Source organism: Dunckerocampus dactyliophorus, chromosome 9, assembly GCF_027744805.1.
Source record: "Dunckerocampus dactyliophorus isolate RoL2022-P2 chromosome 9, RoL_Ddac_1.1, whole genome shotgun sequence".
Taxonomy (NCBI): Eukaryota; Metazoa; Chordata; class Actinopteri; order Syngnathiformes; family Syngnathidae; genus Dunckerocampus; species Dunckerocampus dactyliophorus.
In genome coordinates this window covers 29,195,495-29,218,800 of record NC_072827.1, presented here as the reverse complement: position 1 = coordinate 29,218,800, position 23,306 = coordinate 29,195,495, and the positions used below count along the sequence as shown (strand labels likewise).

Here is a 23,306-nt window from a genome sequence, read left to right as displayed (position 1 = left end):
GCCCGATCCCAAAGACGTATTTATACGTCTTTTAGATTTTTTTGTGCAAGAGGCAAAAAGAGGTGATGAGGCAATTGCGCACTAACAGATGTCACTTTTAGAGCCGTTTTAAGCCCATAAAAACGGCCACAAAGTGGCAGAAGTGCGTTTGGTAAGGATCATTTGCAGGTAAAAACACACTCGGCAGCAAGGAGGAAGTGGAAGAACATGGAGGAGTGTAGCGTGCAGAAGGTTACGCATTGTAGGGAAATTTTAACGCATGCACACGTGTGCACACAAACAGTTTAGTTCCAAATGTGACAATTGGAAATAGTTCATGGTGTTATATTTGTAAAGAAATTGTTATTTTCATGTAAAACAATGCCTTTTTTAGGTTGTTTATGTTGTGGTGTAGTTGTTTACATATATGAGCTGTCACAAGCAAAACAATATTCGTGTCAAAGTGAAAGTTCTGCTTAAAATGTATCTTTTCGTTTTCTCCCTGTTTTAGTTGGGAACTGATATTTTCCTGAAACTTACCAATGTTCTACTGCTAATCACTGAAGAACGCAAAAAGATAGAAACAACTTTTTTTTTTTCTGATGAAAGGCAGGAGTCTAATCTTTCGTGTTAGGTTCCATGTTTGTATAACCATAGAACACAATCTTCTGTGTGCCAAGAAATATCAGTCAAAATGGTCTAAAATGGTCGGTACTGAAGGGGTTGTCTTTTGAAAAATGGTTGTGATTGAAGGAGTTAATATTCATAATAATAATAACACGGGTTATTGTTGCGGCTATAGCACACAACAAGCTAAAACTCAACTCTGAACTACCGATGTCACTTCCTGTCCGCCATCGATTCTGCTCCCCTACAAGGTAAACTGTCTTAAATGGCTTATGTTCTTTTTGGGGTCTTTTTTTGTCCTGCCCAGCCTTTGGGTCAGATAGTATTATTGATCTAAATGCCCTTGCATGCTAAACAGATTTGCTCTACCAGGCAAAAGGGTAAGATACTCTTCCTCTTTTTTATAGATTTTATTTGATGTTTATTATGCACATTTGGAGCGACCGGACCGAAGCAGGAGGGGATAGAAAAGAAGAGAAAAGAAAACAGAGGGGGGAATGTGGGGACAAGAGGGGGACAATACAGAGGAAGACAAGAACAACAGCAACAACAATAACGGAAACAAACAGACTACATCAGCAAATGTCTACAAAAGCCATAAAGACCGTAATGGAAATAACAAAAGAGCCCCAACAGCCACAGTGATAATCCTGAATTGTGAATAATCAGTGGTAATAGCAGTAATGAAAATATTAACCACGATAGCTTATAAATGGCTTATTTTCTTTGATTATGTCTACTATAGATTCAAGATTCAAGATTCAAGATTCAAGATTCAAGAGAGTTTTATTGTCATGTGCATAGTAAAACAGCAGTTATACCATGCAATGAAAATCTTATTCTGTTCATTCTCCCAAGAAAAGAAAGAAAAACACAAGAGAGAATAAGAACACAAGAAACATAAACACATAAACATATATACCAATAAATTAAGCAACAACAACAGAAGAGACATTAATACAAGTAAATAATACAAATAAATAAATAAATAAATAAAGTGCTATGAGTGTGTGTTGCGTGTGGCGTGTCTGAGTGCTTCATTGAGAAGCCTGATGGCCTGTGGGTAAAAGCTGTTTGCCAGCCTTGTGGTCCTGGACTTCAAACTCCTGTAGCGTCTGCCTGACGGTAGGAGTGTGAATAATGAGTGTTGTGGATGTGTGCTGTCCTTGATGAGGTTGTGTGTTCTGCGTAGGACTCTAGATGTATAAATGTCTTGCAGTGAGGGGAGGGCTGCCCCAACAATGTTCTGTGAGGTCTTGATCACCCGCTGGAGTGCCTTCCTATCACGTGTTGTACAGTTACCGTACCAAACAGTGATGGAGGTGGTAAGGACACTTTCGATGGTGCATCTGTAGAAGCAACTCAGGATTGTGGTGGACATGCCAAATTTCCTCAGTCTTCTCAGGAAGTACAGTCTCCTTTGGGACTTCTTCAGAATTTGTTGGGTGTTGTGAGACCAGGTGAGGTCCTCGCTGATGTGTGTGCCAAGGAACTTGAAGGTTTTCACCCTCTCCACCTCAGTCTCACCAATAAACAGGGGTCTATGTGGCTCCTTTTCCCTTGTTCTTGGGTCGATGATCATCTCTTTAGTCTTATCTGTATTGAGAAGGAGATTGTTAGCACGACACCAAGCTATGAGGTCCGCCACCTCTCTTCTGTATGATGTTTCAACACCACCAGTGATCAGTCCGATGACTGTAGTGTCATCCGCAAATTTAATGATGCTGGTGTTGTTCTGGGAGGCCACGCAATCGTAGGTGAAGAGCGTGTAGAGGAGTGGACTCAGCACACACCCCTGTGGGGTCCCAGTGCTCACAATTCTTGAGCTGGATGTGCGATTGTGGACTCTGACTGACTGGGGCCTGCCTGTTAGAAAGTTAAACACCCAGTTACAGAGGGAGGGAGACAGGCCAAGTGTGAGGAGCTTATTTGTGAGTTTGTGGGGGCAGACTGTATTAAAAGCAGAGCTATAGTCTATAAATAGCATTCTGACGTATGTGTCCTGGCCCTGTAGGTGAGAAAGGGCTGTGTGGATGGCAGTGTTGACTGCATCATCCGTGGACCGGTTCTGGCGATATGCAAACTGTAGAGGGTCCACAGTTGCCGCCGGGATGCTCTTTTTGATGTGGGTCATGAAGAGCATCCCGGCGGCAACTGTGGACCCTCTACAGTTTGCATATCGCCAGAATGCTATATTGGGTAATAGCAATGTAAAGGTGACTGTCATGCCTTGATGGCTCTAATAATGTATTTAGAAGATTGTAAACATGTTTTCTCTGCCATAACTATGGAAATATTCCATTTATAGAAGGAATGGCCTAGAAGGAATCCTACTCAGTGGAAATTCACTTATCGTTGTCGAGCCTGGAACCAATGAACCAATGAACCCTTAAGTAGGAAGAGGAAGCGGTGTCTTTGGGAACAGTCACGTCGTCAATGAAGGTAAAAGCAACCTTAAATGTTCACTAAGCCCTTTCATGGGTCATTTATATGCATTTAGAATTGTTTTATGCATGTAAAACTATAAAAACGTGTTTTGTGTTAGTTAGCAAAGAACTACAGTCAACCAGGCGACAGAGTTGACTTCCGGTTCCTGTTTCCATGTGTTAGCAAGCTAACAGACAGCTAAAAAGGACGTTTTGTGATAAAAATACTTATTGTATGCTATTGTATGCTAACCGGAAAATGCACGCAAACAGAGGCAAAATTTTGGTGTACATTTTTTATGTGAAACGAAACCGGGGTGTGCGCTAACCCAGGTTCTTTTGGCCTCATGACAAGAATACCAGTGTGAACGCTAAGCAGGCTGCAACTGAGTGCACAAGTGTGAACGCAGCTCTAAATTTAGCATGTTTAGCAGGTTCATCCCTCTCTGACACACACACACACACACACACACACACACACATTCAGTTGTATGAATTATGAATGTGGAGAGGGTATTTTAGTGTGTTTGTAAATGTTGCGTGTTTGTGCATGTTTTGGATCCATAATACATGCAGCGGGACTGTTGGTGTCTTTGCTGTTTGGATGTCACTCCAGTCAGGAGAGACGCAGTCAAAAGCAAGAAGACATGAAGTGCTGAACACGAGTGCTCAACAGGGGGTGTTTTTTTGTGTGCGTTAGCGATTGTAACGAGGGAAAGGCTTCTTGAGACGTCATCTGTACTTCTGTGAAGAAGGTGTCGAACGTTTCGCTCCTCATCCGAAGAGCTTCGTCAGCGAACTAACAAGTGCTGGTAGCCTAGGCCTTAAATACAGTAAGAGAGGGCGGAATTGGTGTGCCAATGCCCTCCTCCTATTGGTTCCTTACACTAAGACTGGGAGGAGTGGTGGTCTAATCCTCTCCTTCCTTTAGCACCTCCGATCAAAGGGAAGTGTAGCTCCCTGTAGTTGGGTATGAACGACTCTGATACTGGCTCGTTAGCATCTATTGTTCTGGCTCGGCCCTGGCTCCACCTCATTTGCATGAAATTAGCGATTGTAGCTAGTAGGAATAGCAGCATGTTATGCTGAGGCAGTGAAGGAGCAATGAAGGGCACTGGTGTATTAACGGGAGACGCGTTTTATTGATCTGATGGGGAAGACACACAGGCTGTCTGGCTTGACCTTCTGACATCTTGTGGTAATACATCAAAATGCATTCATCATGGGAGGGAAGTGATGGAAACACAAAATCTCAATATTGGCTGACAGTCGAGTCAAAATTGTAATGTTACAAGAAATGTTGCAAGAAAAAATGCGTATCATAATTTGCGGTGTATAAGTTGCTACTTTTTTCTTAAACTTTGAATCCTGCGGCTTATACCGCGATGCGGCTAATTTATGGCTAAGTTCTGATCTTGAGATCTTCTTTACTTGCTGTGCCGCTCGCAAGTCAACAAGGAAACGTTAACTCTTTCTGTGGCAGGAGCCAATCACAAGCTATCAGTAAACTCATGATGAGCCCACTGGAAATCGCAGGAGGTCATTACTCAATATGACAGTCTGACTCACTTCACTTCATTTTACACGCTAACCTCATCACACAGCAACTTAACACTCAAAAGGTAGCTAGCAAATATAAAAGTCCAAGTACCAATATGAGTTTCAAATAAAGACAACTATTTTAAAGTTTTCCCATAATAGATTGAATCCGAGGAAAGCATTTGCTGATGCCTGCCGGGGTGCTGCAATGATGTCAGCCTCCCAATGGGCTCCCTCTGGTGGACAGAAGCAGCATTGCAGTGCCTCAGTAGCCATTCATCCATCCATTTTCTATGTCGCTTGTCCTCCAATGAAATGCTTTGCTTGGACGAAATGCATTATGGGAAAACGTTAAAATATGTTTAAATCTTATTGGTAATGTGTATTTCCTAGCCACCTTTTCAGTGTTGAGTTGCTGTATGATGAGTTTAGCGTTCTTTGTAAGATGACACCGTGAGTCTGTTATATTGAGTAATGACCTCCTGTGATTTCCAATGGGCTGACGAGCTTGTGGCTGCACGGTGGCTGAGTGGTTAGCACGTTGGCCACACAGTCAGGAGATCAGAAAGACCTGGGTTTGAGTCTCCAAAAGTCAACAAAGCCATAATCTGAAAACTGAATGAAAATTGTTCCCAATGATGGTGTGGAAAAAAAGTCGTATTATTATTATTATTATTGTTAATATTATAAAAGAACTTCAGTTTTTGAAAGGTCCAAAGGGTCCGTCTAAAATCAAAGCAAACCAGATGGCGGCGCGTACACACAGTGAAGCCCAGTCTCTCTTATATCGTGATATCGTGTCTGTTTGTATAGAACCGCTTTGGTTTAACATCTTATTCCTGACAAGAGCTTCGGACGTTTTTATCACCAATCTTCTACTCATCCCTGAGATCTCCAGAGTACCAGAGTCTATACACACCACCCAGCAGGGCGGAAGTGTTTGTAAGCGGCATCGAGAACATAAACAAAGGCGAGGAAGGCGTGGAGGAATATGAGCTAACACCGCCCAGGCTCTCCTTACCGACCGTTTTTGCTGATGTGTGGTCTACGATGAATAAAATGGATGAGTTTCGACTCCACATCACCTGCAGTGTGAGACTTTTGCACTGCAATGTAATTATTTTCACCAAAACATGGCTAAACAGCAACATCAACGTGTGACGATTAATCGACTACGGACAAAACGTAACGAATCGGATTTGACTATGAAAATCCTTCGTTGGAGACAGCCCTATTCCCAATGTTGTGTTTCTCCTGTCCTTCTCCCAAACAGTCTCGAGCAGCTTCTGGGCTAGATTAGCAAAACAAGGTGTGTGTGTTTAGTTTGAATCATTACATCCACTTTGTGTTTCCACTGACATGATGGGCAAACTTGCCAGCGTTGCAACTGCTAATACGTGTCTGTTGATGTCCCGCAGTGGCGCCGTAGAGCTTTGACTGGATGCTGCTGCTGTTGCATCAATAGCACATTTCATCTTCTACCTCTTCTGGCATGCGGCTTGCTTGGGAAAGTGAATGTTGCACTTAGACCGAAGAGGATTTCTTCCTCGTATTGACTCATACTTGCGTCAGTGTGTGAGTCAAGAGCACACAAAGCAGTGTGGTATCACACAAAGGGCAACGGGGCATCATGCCTCCAGCTCCCTGAACAGAACAACCTGTGTCTTTGTTTGCGCCTTTTGCTCAGGCTCAGCTGGCTCGGTGAGAAAAATATCATATTCAAATGTCGATTCCCGAGTCTTCAAAGTCTCCACTTATGTCTTTTATGGGTTACAAACGTATGGCAGTGCCCCGCTGGATCCAGCAGATGGCACTGCTTTGCAATATGTATTTTATATTCAATACAGAGCAGTCATTCAGTTGCAGAACGAATGGGTCATACGACATATCATTATTTACTCAACTGTAGAGAGTAACAGGCGCTTTTGGGTTTGTTTTTTTTAGCGGTAAAGCTTTCATAAAAAAATTCATAAAAAAATAAAAATGACTGCTTTCATAAAATGTGACATAATATTATCTCCATTTTTTGTAATATTTCATTATATTGCGGCTTTATTTGGTTGAATTTCTGTCATTTTTCTTGCAATGTTAAGTTGTGGTAAAATTGCAAACTCGTCCGTTGTAATAGTACTACTTCATTCAGGTAAAATTACGACTTTTTTTGTACATCACATCTTTCTTGTAAATTATTTTTGTCATATCACAACTTATGCCTCATAAAGAAGCAACGTTTTTTGTTTATATAACATTTATTGTAGTTCATACAAAATTGTAAAATGACATGTAAAATTAGGAATATTAAGATTTCATTGCTGTACATTAAGCCTATTTAAAACTTATTTAAAAATACTATATTTTGTAATGCCTGTCCAATACTATTCAATGTTTTTCACAAATACATTCTAAATTGTATTATGGTCGCTGGGTGTCGCTGGTCCTGTCTGCTGGGCTGCCTTCCTGGGGGTTCTGGTGGGTGGGGGCGGTTAGCTGTCATCCACATACATCCCTATCATATACATGCATGCTCGAGATCTGGGTTGCGGGTCTGGGACCCCAGCAGGGGATGTCTTGCGACGAGGCTTCTGGGTATCGGGCAGTCGACAAACAGCAATTCCTGAAATGTAAAACCGAGTGAAAGACGACGTGTTGAAGGACGGCACAAACATTTCATTTTACTCCGCCACCTCAGATGTGTGGTCCAGCTCCAATGTGATCCCCTACATTAGTTCAACAACACACTACAATACTACGTGTGTGTGTGTGGATTTTATTGGAGTGTTTTTTTTCTTAACAGAGACGATCTATTTTTTGGGTTTTTGGTTATGATTGTGATTTTTATTCAAGTGCAAGTTTTGCTAAAAGAGACATGGTCCATTTTATTTTCATTGAGGTTTCTTTTGTCTTTAATTTACTATGTTGTTTGTTTCATTTGTGTAAAAGCTCTAGACATTCCAGTTACAATGGTAAATATCTTGAGAAATGAAAAGTTTATTGTTTTTGATACGATGTACTCTTGTTACTATCAATAATATTGATTATCGCCAATAATTTTTAGGCCAAATTCTCGTTCAGCAAAATTTGTTATCGTGACAGGCCTATTATTTTTTGAATAAAACAATGGCCCATATCCAAAATTGATATGCCTTTACATAAAATTTGATGTAGGTATCATAGCTGCGTATCAAATCGTTCACCGCAAAGAGATTACTTTACTTACTTATTATAGATAAAAACATACTTCTATCTGTGATTAATTAGGAGTTAACTAAGGACAAAATGCCATTAATTGTGATTAACTATTTTAATTGATTGACTCTAGTTTAAATTAATAAAAAAGTCTAAATAAATATTTTATAATATATTATTCTTTTCTGTGTTATACAATACATTACAAAAATGTACAAATGAAGATTTTGGAGTAAAACACCACTATTGCTGTCAGTGTAGTACATAAGAGATCTACGAATGGCTTGAGAAATAAGAAGATGGAGGGCCCAAACGGGGAAGAAAATAGGACAATAAGACGAATAGATGCTCAAAGACAAGACTGTATGTTTTTTTGCATGCTGAGAAGTTGTGAAGCAGGCACTGGTGCTCAGTAACGTTGGCGTTAAGCGAGAAAGCTTTGAATGCGGGTCTTCCTTTCAGTCAAGACAGATGATTTTGCCACTAGCTGCCCCAAATCACAGAGCACAGGGAAAGCACGGTGGAACTAGCACACGATGATGCAGCGTTCTCCTTCACGCCACTGATGTATGAAGAGGCAGGCCAGCGCATGAAAGAAAACAGAAGATGCACAACAAAGAGCCGTGTTTACCTGGCTTGGCATCATTTGTCCTCCGGCATGCCGACCTTTTACTTTCTGCCGCTTACTTACAGCACTGCAAGCATGCAGAGTAAGTAAATACTCCTGCTGTTAAGGGTTCAAAGGTCAGCATCCCACGCAGACTCAACAGCAACAACACACAAATGCCTGCAGGGCTTTTAATTTGGTTTTACAGTCAAAGCCTAACTACTGTACATGGCTGAGATGAAAGTAACACTGCCTTGGAAATACTGATCATGTTATATCAGCACTTCCCTGAAACCCTCATTGGAAAGCATAACACTGTCCTGATACCCCATTTCAAGTAGGGTTGGGGTTTTAAAGTAGTGTCTGGGTTTCAAATTAGGGTATTGATTTTAAGATAAGGGATTTAGAGTTTGAAGTTAGGCTTAGGGTTTCAAGATGGGGTTAGTGTTTCAAGCCAGGGTTAGTGCTTCAAGCCGGTTTCAAGTTAGATAAGGGTTTCAGGCCAGGGTTATGGGTTATGAGGTCAAATTAGTGTTCACGTTTCAAGACAGGGTTATAGGTTCCAGCTGATTGGGTTAAGGTTTGAAGCTAGGATTAGGGTTTCAAGACAGGGTGAGTGTTACAAACCAGGGTTAGGATTTTAAGATAGGGCGGTTAGAGTTTCAAGTTAGGGTTAGGGTTTCAAGCCGGGGTAGGGTTACTAGATTAAATTAGGGTTCAAGATAAGGGTGTTTCATCATCATCATAATAACAAGGGATTTCAAACAAAGGCTAGGGTTTCAATTGGGTTAAAAGCTACCTCGCAAACAGGAAGCAATTTGTAAAGCTAGGAGAATACACGTCTGCGAGATTAAATATCACGTGTGGAGTACCTCAGGGGTCAATATTGGGACCAAAAATGTTCAATTTGTATGTCAACGACATTTGTAAAGTGACAAAGGGCTTAATTTGGTATTATTGGCGGCTGATACCACTGCCTTTTGTTCTGGGGAAAACACACAAGAACTAATTAAAAAGGTCAAGGATGAAAAGTTTGGGACTGAATGTGTATTAGCAGCGTGCTTCTACCGTCAGTTGTCCCGGCGATGTTTCTACCAGGATCCGCGAGGTACAACACTATGGAACAGTTTAACTTAGGAAAGGCGTGCCAAGGTTCTACGAATCTTGGAATAACATGGGCTTTCATGCCAAATTTCAAGGCTAGCTAAACAGGGACTGCTGCTCACTCGTCTTGTACTGCATTTTGCAGTCTCTGCATAGACCTCTCCAGTCAAACAACATACAGTCCTTGTTGTGGCCCATTTTTCATGTGTTACATCACATGCTCAATGAACTGCTTTGTCCAAAACTGATATAGTGTAAACAGACAAAACGAACGTATACATGTACAGTACGTTGTAAAAATGTACAGTGTATTAATAACGAGGGTTAGGTTATCATGAAACTCATAGCCCTAACTTGACACCCTAAGCCTGCATTGTATTGAAACCGCTAAACTATCTGGAAACCCAAACTATGTCATGTATTCATTTTCTTATCTTATTTAGTATACCGTATATATACTGTATATATAGATTTGTATTATGATGGCCATCTATATGCCAGAAAAGTGGATTTTTTTTGGTAATGAAAGTAAAACAATTCCATCTGTAAGTGATTTTATTGCAATAAATCGACAATAGCAAAGTGCCTTTTTTCTTCTTCTTTTAAACGGTCACAATGGCAACTATTGGACAGAATTAAAATCCCCAAATAAAAAGAACAAAATCATAGAGATATAAAAATACATCACTTGAGCATCACCGGCTGAACTGAAAACATCACCACACAGTATTTTACAGCTAAATGTGGAGCCAGCACACAGTCCTTACATGCAGCCCTCACAAAGGCAGCTACAACACCGTCTGTAGGCAGCTAGGGATGGTACTCATTATTCATAATAGTATTTATTACTACAAAAACACCAGTCAGAGCGCGTCTGTACAGCTCTAGCAAGGGTGTGGCCATGCCCTTCCCTCCACTTCCTGGCGACAGGAATGAGTAGAAAATGCACATAAACTTTTTTTTTTTGAAGTGAAATGCAAGTCAATAACGAATGCAACCATTACTGTCAAACCACCAGCAGCTTCGTCAATAACTTGTGGAGCTTTGGGGCCAACAGGAAGCCTATTAATCATAGGACAAGGTGAGCTGGTCAATAAACATTGTTATTTAATGAGGCAGCATTTCCAAGCACCTCAACACGACAAACCTCTACGTGGACATGCACACTCTTCTCTAACAATTACACTCTTTTCACTGCACATGTTGCATTTACAGCACAGCCCGTGTGTGAAAAATGTGCTTTGGTACAGTAAGGAATACACTATTCGCTTTACCAAGTTCTAAATGGATTTTCTAATTGGATGTGAAGCTGCTGTGGTAGAAGTTTGCTGGATAAAAGTTTACGATGCTTGAAACGCGCCTACAAGGTTACATAGCTGGAGGCTATTTAGTACACTATTTATTACTTTTGAAGTGGTGCTTCGGCATGAAGGATGCAGATAATCTCTCGTATGATAACAATAATAATAGGAAATAAAAAGCTCTGAGCATGTTCTTGCGACAAGTTAGTAGGACTTCACACTTAAGTCATGCACTGGGAATACAGCGACCCCTCGTTTATCGCGGTTAATGATGTGACAGTGCCGTGATAAGTGAATCATCACAAAGTAGGATTCCTTAATAAATGGAATATTTTTATGGTTAGAGCATAGAGAACCTGTTTACAACCTTCTAAATATATATATATATATATATATATATATTATTTTTACAATATTAGAGCCCTCTAAACATGAAATAACACACCTACAGTCACCTTTACACTCGTATTACCCAATCTAGCAGACATAATAAAAAAACAATAGACATCAAAAACAAAGACATCATAGACTCACACATGTTAGCATTGGGAGAGCTGCTTTTTTTTTTTTTTTAACCGGTGTCCAGAGAGTTCTTCCTGCTGTGGCTGTTGTCTCATCAATGTAACAATGTGCCATTACTGACACCTACTGGCCAGTGTAGAATACTACATATCACAATGTGTCTTTCAATGCTTTTTCTGAATGCCTTATATTTGTATTTTAGTTCATTCAGTCATTTGAATGCTTGAAACGCTTCATTATGTCAAATATGCTAAAATACGCTTTTTTTTTTTTTTTACTATTAGGCTGTAGTCAACCACAAAACACTTTGTGAAATAATTAATATATTTGTGATATTTATTCATTAATATATTTTGAAAAAACATGAGACTGAAGTGAAGTTTGAAGCGCAATCCAACTTGCCACTTCTCGCGTCAAATTTTGTGGTTTCTCTCCATCACGGTTTTTCAAAAATACACAAATAAATAAGTCATGCTGTTTCCTGGTTGAATACCGTCTATGGTTAGTCAAAAAAAACATGCGTATTTAAGGAACTCTTACATGCTCTTTGCCTAAATTAAGCATTTTCAAGCATAAGATTTGTTCAAGCATTCAGAAGACGCATTCAAAGACGTGATCTGTAGTATTCTACACTGATCACTAAAGCTTACTGTAAGTCGTTTTTATGGCTTATTCTCTGACATTTTGTCTACTACATTGGGTAAAGGTTATTATAGGGGTGCTATTTCATGTCTAGAGGGTTCTAATGTTAAAACCTGTATTTAGAAGGTTGTAAACATGTTTTCTCTAACTTGCTCTAACTCCAAAAACATTAGTAGGAATCCTACTTTGCGGAAATTCACTTATCACGGTTGAGACTGGTAAACGCGATAAACGAGGGAGTATTGTATGACATTTTTAGGATTTCCTACTAAATTCTTGCAAGAGACCACTGTGGTGCTAAATGAAAAGCATGTGTCTCCAACCGAGGTTATTTTGTTTGTATCTAAGAAAACCTGGCGATACATGCAACAGTATTCTAGTACACACATCACATGGTCATGAGTTGGCAGTGGAGGTTGGTGAGTAATGAAGGGAGGGGCGGGGCTTATGGAAGGGCGGGCGTCGGTTTCAGGCGTGGCGCTCTGTCCCACAAGCAAACACCCAGAGAGTTCCATGTTTACGAAACATCTAAAATGCCTCCAGCAGTATCGTCATGCAATATACACGTTCACACGACTGAGATGACAGTTGGGTTTGTAGGTCCAGTCTGGCAGTGAAAGGGAGCTGTCCTGTCTCTTGCATTCTAGGCAAGGCGATGCAAATGTTCAACCCTTTGCCACTTTCTGTATAAAAAAAAAAAAATCCTGCCGAGGAGTAGTGCCACAAAAGAACAAGCAAAACCTTTTTATTGTTCTTTTCCAAACGTTACACGTGAAGCCACAGTAGTATTCATCATAGCTGTGCAGTGTTGGAACTGGTCTACCCTTGAATTGAATCACTTGGTAGGAAATGGAACATCTCTAGCATCATCTGCTTGGTGCTGTTGCCAGGCAACGTAAGCAGCAGAGAATTTCAAAGTCAAAACAAACAAAAATAAATGAAAAAGTATAAAACAATAAATAGAAAAAAACATCTTTAAAACAAAACACGTGCTCGCAGCCACGTACTCATACGATACCATGTATGTTTGACTACATTACAGTATCTACACACTAGTCATCTTTCAAGACAAAATACGGCAATTTTTGAAATGTGTGAGATTTGAATTTCGGAGCACCTGAAATGGTCACAGCAGGGGGTATTTACAATCCGGCCACTCTTTTTGGGGGAATGAGGACTTGGCACAGAAAGAGACAATATGTTGAGTCATACAAACGTAAAAAGACGATAATCCCTACGTGAATAAACATGTTTTTAACACATGTGCATGCTTGGGAGGCGTGTCTCATCACTCACCTCACTTTGTGGTGTACGCCGTTCTTCTATTATTGTAGACTTATTGTCTGTTGGCTCTTTGTACTGAGCAGCCAGAATAGACGTGTACTTTCCCACATGACTCCTCTCCTGTTCTACGGTTATTAGCGCATTTTCCACTTTGATATCACCGGTACCCCTTTTCTCCGGCGGCACCACAAAAAAGCCAAACAACAAGGAAAACACACCTGCGGCGTTTCATTGAGATGCTCACTGAGGTCAAGTTGGTTGACTTTAGGGGTGAGTGATACCACCAAATTTCTTATTGATACAATACCCAGTTTGGTATCATTGACACCAATATACCATAATTACAGTGGGCCCATTTAGCTATTTCGCAATTTTACACACTAGTTGCCTTCCAATATCTAGAGATATCTTGTAAAGATAAAATAGGGCAATATATTAAAATAAATGTGTGATATTTGAATTTCATTCAACACCCTTCAACAACTCAAACAGCCAGAAAAGGAGGTATTTACAATCCCCCCATCTTTTGTGGAAATGTGGAGGACAGAAAAGGAAATGTGTTGAATTTGTTTCTCTGTGGTCTCCAAAAAGGGGGTGAGAGGGGGCCGGGTAGGTCCAGAAGTCCGTCTGTCTGGCAGTGTTGAAGTGGCGCGCCAGGATTTTCTTCTGTGGGCCAAACTCATAGTGGGACCAGGTGGACCTTTCCTTTGCCTCCATGCAAGGCTGCCAAGTCATCAGCTACGGAGTCAGTAGTCTCCTCGGAGCATCACTATGGCAACCAGCGTAGTGGGTGCGCTTAGATTGGACTGTGGACACTTTTTTTGGGCATCCAATCAATGCCTGAGTTCCTTCTCTTAAAAGTTGTTTTTGAAAAATAGACCAATATTCAGGGTAATTAAAAAAAATGAGACACACACCAATGAGGCACAGAGATAACACTGCTCTTGCACACGCACACACACAGGCAGCCGATTGACCGATGGATCAAGACAGCAGCGGAGTCCTGACGCTCCTTGCGCCGACTGGATCGGCGACGTGCAGCGACTCGGGCATCACCGCGTTTCTTAGTCCACAGAGCCGGGGTGCAGGCTGAGCGCCGGCGGGTCCAGACAGGTGGGCGAGTAGCTGAGGTGTGGTTCTTTAATCCACAGGAGGGGGGCTCCGTTCTTGCCCTCTTGGCTCTTGCTGTTGTTGCGGCTCTTGAAGCGTACCAGCAGCAAGGCGATGATGAGGATGCCGAAGATGGGGAATGGGTAGAAGAAGACGAAGTAGAAGAGAGCGTCGTTGGAGCACACCACCGACTTGACGGTGGACTCTGTTGGACGGACACAAATGGAGATGGAGGTCATTAGAGAAAGGAAGCAAGAAATGCATGCTTGCAGTCGCCCACACTAAACATCCTCCTCGACGGTAGTGCATGTGTAAGAGTTGGAGTGGGAGTTTATAAAGCAGTTGTTATAATGACAGCTCATTCTTTGGCCAACAGTTTAAAGAGAGTCATACAAAATAGGCTGGCGCTTTGGTGTTGTGGTCCCTCCACAGGTTTTTCAACTTAATAGACCTGGGCAGTCTGACAAATGGTGTCAGAAGTGGGGTCACAAGGCCACCGGTGCATGCCCTTGGGATATGTGACCCCTGTCCAACAGCCCACAGAAATGCATGACTAGGATAAGTGGAACGGGGAACCTGTATGGTACGTGAGCATGGTCACCCCAGTTGTGGATGCAAGCTGGCTACAAATTCCACTTGGTTGGCCTTTCATAACATGCCTAGTTTGAAGGACCTTTGAGATGGCTGACTCTTGTGAAAGAGACCTGAAACTGACTGATTTTAAAACTCAGTTGACAGGATTCAGAGGTGGAATGGTTAACTGTGAAGCCATCCATGTAATGTCCAACTTGAAGGGTGGACGCAGAGTAATAGATCCCAGACATGAAGGACAAAAAGGAGGGAGTGTGACAGAATGTGTGTCGTCACTACAGTTGCGTATGCAATCTGGCACCTCCTCAGCGCTCTGTGGTGTCAAAAGTGGGACACCTAGTTTGAGGGGCCTTTGGGATGGGTACGCCTTGTCAAAGAAACCCAAAACTGTACAGAAGCCGATCAATTTTTAAACCCAATAGTGCCAGTAGTGTGGGCTCAGATTCAGGTGAAGGGGTTCTGTGACAAATGGTGTCAGAAGTGGAAGGTCATCCAAGTCATGCCCAGCTTGAAGGACCCTTGGGATGGAGGACCCCTGAGTATTAGACCCCAGTCATGGGATGACTAGAATGATTAGAATGCAGTACCTATATGGGACATAAATCCACCACCAGGGAGGGGGCGTGACGGCTTTGTATCTGAATACTCCTCAGTATTGCATGACAAATGGTGTCAGAAGTGGGTTAGCCATGAGGCCTTCCACAGCAAGCCTAGTTTGAGGGACCTTTGGGATGGGTAAACACCCAAACTGATATTAAAACCCAGTCAACCCAATAAAAGGGTTCAACTCCAACTTCAGGAATGCTGTCAGAAGTGGATTCTTAGCTGTGAGGACGGACTCACCTTGTTGCAGCACGTTGACTGTAATAATGCCAGAATTGTTGGTTGCCAGGCGGTACCAAGCATTACGAGGGTTGAGCAGCCATTCCTCCACGTGACAGTAGTAGCGACCCGTGTCTGTGGGCCGAGCTCCCTGAATGGTCAGGCTGTACTGATCCAACGTTGTCCTCTCAAACTGCAACCGGGAGTTTGGTCCCGCCTCCTCTCTGGGGCTGCAGTTTCCGTTCCCAAAAATGGCGTCATGTCCAATTGAGAACACGCACTCCCGCTCGCCGTGCTCTTCTTCCCCCGGACGCAGCTCTTCATACTCATCGTCAAAGCGCTCGACGTACCAAGACACGGAGAAGCGAGAGTCCCGGGACGACTGGGAGGGAATGCTGCAGCCCAGTCGGATGGATCCGGACTCCGGCACAGTCACATTTGACTCTGTCTCCTCTACTTGCAGTCGAGCCTCTGTAGTGGTTAACAGGGAAATAGAGAAAAACATAATCAAGTTTTATTCTAGAAGTCAACTTACTGTCTTGTTTGAATTTTGTTTGAAGCGTTATTGTTTAGTTGCTGTAAAAAGTTGATGGAAAATGGTGGTTTGAGTCTCAGTTTCCCTGGATTTGTCTTTCCTTGAGGAAGTTGAAGTTCTCTGAAGAAATTGCCGTGAGGTCCATAAGGACTCGGCTTAGGTGAAGGTTGAAAGATCAGAATCATATTGTGGACCCCAAAAAATGTATATTTGGGACAGTTGCCGGTCAAACCACTGATTAAGGTTCCCCATTTGCGAGTTGAGGCTATACAGTTTATAGATAAACCGTGATCACATTTCAGACGGTTAATCCTTGTCATTGGCGTATTTACAGTTATGCTGTTATAGCGCTACATTTGTTTTGCTGTAAGGAAACATTCCAGCAAACGTCAACAATGCTGTGATGGCCACAATAATCATATGAATTGCCGTTTCAAGTAGGGGTGGGGCCACCATTTTTTGCTTTTGTGTCCTAATATTAGCAGTAATTGACCGCTAAGAATGTAGAACAGATTCGCTACATATCCGTTATGTTTTATGGGGAAAAAGTCTGAATTTCAACAAAACGACAATTGACTAACGTCCCATAAACAAGTGTGGATAGAGAATTCCCCCTCTGGTGATTAATAAAGTATAACACAGTAAAAAATAAATATATATATATATTCAAATCTACTCGTCAGTTAGCAAATCATCCTTTAAACAGGCATAAAAGTGTGCAAACAAAAAAAGGAACAATAATCACACCTATACCGACAAACGTGCCTTAATCAATCTCGTGTGTATGCTGCATGTTTTATGTCATGTCAGGTTAATTAATCATCAACATTAAATATCTACACTATATAGTGCTGAATTATAAATATAGGACAAGCATGTAGTGTATATTCTGTACCTTCCTGACTCAATGTTGACTTATATATGAGTCCCAGGAAACAAGCATTGCCATTGAAGGAATACATTAAAGCCACCTTGTGAACTGAAACACACAGTAGACACCTACAGTAATACAAGGCTGCATACACTGTAATCCCACATGGCTGAATTTGTGTAGCTATGTATTTCATATACTTGGAATCCATTCATACAGAGAATAGGTTATTTCAAGAATTTTAAAGGTTATTTGTTCATGGAGTTTATTTGGAGGTGAATACACATGAATACTCGGTGCGCCACAATCATGGTTCAATGTGTAACCCGGTAGTTACGGTTCGGTTCTTTTTGGGCGCAATAAGGGAACAAAACACATAAAATTGCTTTGCTTGTGTAAACATTGTGAATGATTTTTAAAGTTAAAAAAACTGCAAGCTGCTGGCAGGTAATTCTCCAATAAATAAAATTCTCAAATCCCAAACAAAAATTAAAATATATAAAAATAGTTTCAGTAGTAATGAATTCATTATTGTTATATGCTCACTATTAATTGTGGCATTATTGCACGAGTGCTCAGTAATATTTACTGCATTATTACGTTAAAATGAAACAACAATGGAAATTTGCTAGCAGCTAATTCTTTAATAAAATTCTCAAATATAAAATACAACTAAATAAATATGATAATATATAAAATGTACAAATTTAGGGAAGTGCAACAGTTTAGTTCCAGCTTGTCGCCCCGCTTGCCATCTCCACTGAACAAAGCAGACAGTGCGTTTGTCTTGTCCGTTTCCGTATTTCTGTGTACTGAAAAATCTGCTGATGAATACGTCCCGTTACACGCCTCATAAATACATCACGCCTTTGAGTGCTTTGGAAACTTTTTTTTTTTTCCCAGAAGAAGTGACCTGACGAGAAGCTTCCGTGTGGCGCCTGACAGCTGTCTTGGCTTCAAACTATTTGGTGCCAGCTGATCTCTTCCACGGATTTGACTGCCGTCAGGATATTGAACGGCTTGTTATTGTCGTTAGCGGCTAAGGCTGTTAGCACCCGGGGAGGCAAAGGCAGGAAATCAGATGAGCTTTTTTTATACTGTGCATGCAAAGGAGTCCAAATAGGACTGACGTAGGTGGGCAAGAAGGATTCGGTGAGAGTGCTCTTCGGGGTAATCTTGACTGAGTCTTATTTTTAATGTTTGGCTGTGTCAAAAATCTAAAAATCCAACATTAGTAACAAACGACAAAATGCAAAAAATGTTTAAACCACTGCTAAGACCCAGCATCCAGTCACTTTATTAGGTAAACCTGCGTCATACTTGTTTTTAAATCGCACGGTCAGCGAGGTATTCATTAAACGATATGATTATCATTGAGGTTGGCGTTGGTTAACTGGTGTAAAACTAATATTTTGGTTTAATTACAGGAGGGGCAAAATATTTGAAACGGCTGTCAATATGATGCAGCACTGCAATATGCCACAGTTATATTCATATTACAACTATTATTATCATTATTTGTAATAAACAGGCCTGTCACAATAACACATTTTGCTGGTCAATAATTGTGTTTCAAATTATCGTCGATAATCGATATTATGGACAACATTTTTTGAGACAATTTTTTTCATTAGTTATGGTCATGAGAAGTGTAATTCACATTTGAACCACTAGATGGTACTCGAGTATTGTGTACCTGTGTGAGCCACATTAGCTTGACACAGTAGTTGCCTGTATGTACTGTGTGTTGTTGGCTGAGTTGCAAGCTGTTGACAGTAAAAGACGTTCGAGATCAACAACTGTTGCTGTTCTTAATGTTTCACGAAAACATCACAATTATATGGCATGAACTGTATGCCATATAACCGTATTGAATGGTTGCACTTCTTTTGCAATGTAGTGAACGACACTACATTGACAACGTTTATATTTACTTTGCCAACCAAGGCTCTCCTGCCCGAGGCACCTTCATATGTAGCTCACCTTGTTCATTCTGTTTAAAACCAGAATATTCCCACACAGCCTCAGAAACCATCGCTTCTGTGCCTTCATTCATGTTAGCATACTGTATGCTGCCTCAAGAGGCTAATTGCTAGCACTCTGTATCCACTCACTAGCAGCCCCGCCTCCACAAAGATGCTGTCTGAGATGAGGGTTCACTCTCTCCGTTCATTCCACTACAGAACCAATGTGCACAGGCAGATGCAGAGTGAACCCTCTTGTCATCCAGCCTGTGTGCTACAGAGAGCCCAGCAGATGAAGCATCGTTCGATTAATCGATTTATCGATTATCGTGACAGACTGAATAATGAAATGTGAACAAATTTAATATCAGCTTCATCGTGAAACATTTTTAACAACATTCAGTGCATTTTACAATAAAAATGTAGCATAAAAAATGTTTTTCACTTCAATGAAATATTGTTAAATATGGGATTGTTAACCTCATCAATTTTGATGCTGATTTGGATAACAGAATTTTTTTTATTTTTATTTTTTTTAGAATTATTCTGAAATTGCAAGTGGAACATTTAGTCTAGATATTTCTCTAATGATAACATTTTGCCCTAGTTTTGGTTCTTATTTTGTGCAGGTGTACCTGATGAAATGTCCAGTAATGATGTGAGTGATGATAGATGGCCACAATGTAGCCCAATTGGTAGTGTACACTATCAGTCAAAAGTTTGGAGACACTTTCTCTCTCAATAGTATTAGCAAGAGTGTAGAAACTTTTGACTGGTACTGAAAATGTACCATAAAAGTCAACAACAGAATAAGGTTCCAATACTAAGGCCATTTACCCCAGTGGGGTACGAGTCCCTGTAAAAAAGGGAACAAAAACGGGTCTCACAGATCCACCAGTAAAAAGGACAACACTGTCAAAGACACTCACCTGGCTGTCTAACCAGAACCTCCGTGAACCCGGACGTGTCCCGCGAGAGGCGATACCACGTTCCATCTGGGTCGCTCAGCCACTCCTCCACTAGGCAGTAGTACGTCCCCGAGTCGCTGCTCTCCGCCCTGTTCAGCGTCAGGGCATACAGGCGAGGCGAAAGCCTCTCGGCCTGCACGCGCCGCCGGAGCCTCTCCTCGTCTGCGTAAGTGCCGTACTCGATGGCGCCTGATCGCTCAATCCTCAGCAGGAGCTCGTCGGTCTCCGACCCCTTGGCTCGTCTCACGTACCACAACACAGCATGTTGGGAGTCCTGGCTGCTCTGGGAGGCGATGGAGCAATTGATCCTGACCCGACTGTCCTCCAGGTTGACCATTGACTGGTTGGTCTTTTGCATTCGTAGCTTACTCTCTGCAGAGAAACATGAGTAGATTAGGGAAGGAAGGGAAACAGGCAGAACTACAACACCTCTTTTGGATTAGCGACACATTTTGTCACCTTCATAGATGCTATTTGTTTGTGAAAGCTAATTCTTCTGCACACAAAATACGTTTAATTAGTGTTCTTTATTTGTTATTGTTTTTTCATTGTTAATTAAAAAAAAGAGAGCGAGAGACATGCTCTCCTGTTGCCATCTGCGTTTGCCGCCCCTGCACAACCTGAAGCTCCATTGTTCCATTGAAGGTAACACAACTCCAGATCATGATGGCGCCAACGCCACTGTGTCGTGTGGAAACATCTCAGGCGAGATCTCCTTGTCATGCCAGTAACGTTGGAAGCCATCGGGACCGCCAAGGTTACATTTTTTGCTGTAACCTTTGTTCCACCTTTCAATGTCCCATGTTTGGTGCTCCCGTACAAATTCCAAAAGGGCAGTTTTGTGGCGTTGAAAGAGATGAGGCCTTTGAATACGTTATTCTTAAAACCGTTCTCTCGCAGATGCCGTCTGATGGTTCATTGGACTGCACTCGGCACCAATAACAGCCTTCATTTGGGCCGAGGGTGGTCCCGTGTCTTGACGGACAGCAAATCGGATCCACCGGCTCAAGGCCAGTGACATTCGAGGTTGACCACTTGACTTTTTTTGTTCGACAACCCTCAGGATTGTTGAAGTCTTGCTGCGTCCAACCTCAGCAGCAATGATGGCCGCGTTCAAAAAGAGAAAACGCTTTTTTGCCTTTGTTATCAAGAGATCATGACAGTGTGAATACCTGACAGGAAATGACATTGAATCCACATTTCTGCCAAGAGTTTGGCTTTTAAAGGCTGTGGTCTTAAACTGTTGATCAGCTGATTTGTCTCATTCCCATTTCTTCTTTTTGAAGGCCCACTTAGAGCCTCAAGACCCAACAGTGCAGAATGTCAATTCTTGCAATTTCCCAACTGGTCTTAACATCTTGACCAGGAGTGTATTTATGCCAATAATTTTCGTCAAAAAACAAATCCTAAAAAAACGGGGGCGTACGAAAAAAAACAAAGGTTTCACAGTATAGAATTTTTTTATAGCAGTTTTTGGGAAGCTGACATTTTTTGTCATTGAGGACAAATAAGTGAGGATCCTGGATTTGCATCAAAACGAACAGTGTTCCCCCCTGCCCTACACAAAGTGTCATGAAAAGTGGCTCAGCAGTTTTTGTGTAACGGCCATTAAACAAACAAAAACCTCCACCAAGGTTGGACAATCGTCATTTGGATCAGCACCACAGAAACCCACCTACTGCCAATGCTTGAATGAGAAATTGCAGAAAATGTAAAAAAAATGGCCTTCATCTTCCAAAAAAAAAAAAAAGTCCTGGATCAGCACCAACATATAATAGCTTCTTATTTGTCTGATGCCCAAATCCTCCACAAAGCCCTTGGAGCGAGTTCTAGCATTCTCACTTGGTGAAAGACCACCTGTTGAGCAGGAAGTGACACACACCGAGCCCACATGAAGACGACAGGAATGGAAGACATCTGAAAGCTGCTCGGCATCAAGGTAGAAAGAAAATGTATGACAAAGCAGACAACGGCAGACGAGTGAAAAGGAGGTGAAGGTTTGTAAAGCGGCGAGGAGACATTATTAGGGGAGAAGGGTGTCTCTGCCAATGAAGTCAAGGGGAGTCGATGTCAGGTGGTGTGACTTCCTTGCTTACAGTCCAATGTCTAACATTATCAGATTAGGCTAATTGGGCTACGTAGTCTCCTGGTATGACGCACGCTACACCACAGCAAGCGACAATGATAAACATCCTGTCAAGTGATTGTGCGGGCGTCCATAATGTTATGATAAGGAGTCCACATTGTGCTGTGTGTGTCCAGGGAGTGTTCATCAATAGGGTATCAAAGTTAAATAGCTGCTAGAGCACGCTCCAAATGACTGGCCTATATTATTGAGCAGACGTATTGATCTAAGCAATGAGACTACAGTAGTGGCTGTTGCTGTCCACCAGGGGGCACAAAACAGCTCCCGAACTGATCAGTCAATTGAGAATTGTGCACAGTGTTCAATAGATTTCTCATTCTGCTCTTGTATTGTCCCCTGATGTTGGAATTCACCATCAAAGTTAAGGCAGCATGTTTTGTTTTCAGGTTTTAGTGGTTCACTTTTTTTTTCAAACTTGGATGGATGACAGTTAAGTTAAATGTGAGTAAACAAGGCTTATACAGCAATTATTGTACAAGTATCATGGCGGCTGTTTGACCCAGGAATCGATTATTTCTATTTCTGCAAAAATTGGAGGTCAACTACTGACATGTTGCGTGCATATTTGCTACTTTAGGTTACATTTACTATATAAAACAATAAGGTGTTGTTGTAGCGTTGCTAAATGAGTCATTGTTGCTAAGTCGTCCACATGAGCCATGATAGACAGCCTCCCCGTCCCCTACGCTCTAATGATGGCACAGCCCAGCAGCATCCTGGCAATCATTTCTTTTACAAGGAGATTTACTTCCAAACCTTCAAAAGATGAGCCATGCAGGATTGGATTGGCACAGGAGGGAGAAAAAAATTGCTGTTCTCATTTCAAGTTCAGGAGGGAAAAAAAGGCGAGATTGAAAGGCAGGAGCTGTACATCAGTGTTTAGAGAAAATGCCTTTTCAAAGATAAAATATGCTAATTATTCAAGCCCTATTAAGAAGCATGGCAAGCTATTACAAGTTATTCTAATTAAGCATTCGCTCAAGCAGATGCAGGACAGAGAAGTCACAATATAAGCGAGAGACGAATAATAAAGACACGCGAAAATGCTGCCTCCTCTACTCCAAAACAACCTTCAAGTCTCC

The 23,306-nt window shown here is 41.6% G+C and overlaps 1 protein-coding gene across 2 annotated transcripts in view; it reads right to left on the bottom strand.

Moving 5' to 3' along the window:
- Positions 1 to 10,005: 10,005 nt before the first annotated feature.
- The window catches only part of igsf3 (immunoglobulin superfamily, member 3), a 125,531-nt gene continuing 112,230 nt past the window's right edge, over positions 10,006 to 23,306 (bottom strand). For both annotated transcript variants that reach the window (XM_054786138.1, XM_054786137.1), the window contains exons 7-9: positions 20,040 to 20,450; positions 15,762 to 16,211; positions 10,006 to 14,532 (exon numbers count right to left, since the gene is read on the bottom strand). In XM_054786138.1, coding sequence (XP_054642113.1) covers positions 14,282 to 14,532; positions 15,762 to 16,211; positions 20,040 to 20,450 — 1,112 coding nt within the window. In that variant the 3' untranslated portion in view covers positions 10,006 to 14,281. The remainder of the gene's footprint in view (positions 14,533 to 15,761; positions 16,212 to 20,039; positions 20,451 to 23,306) is intronic.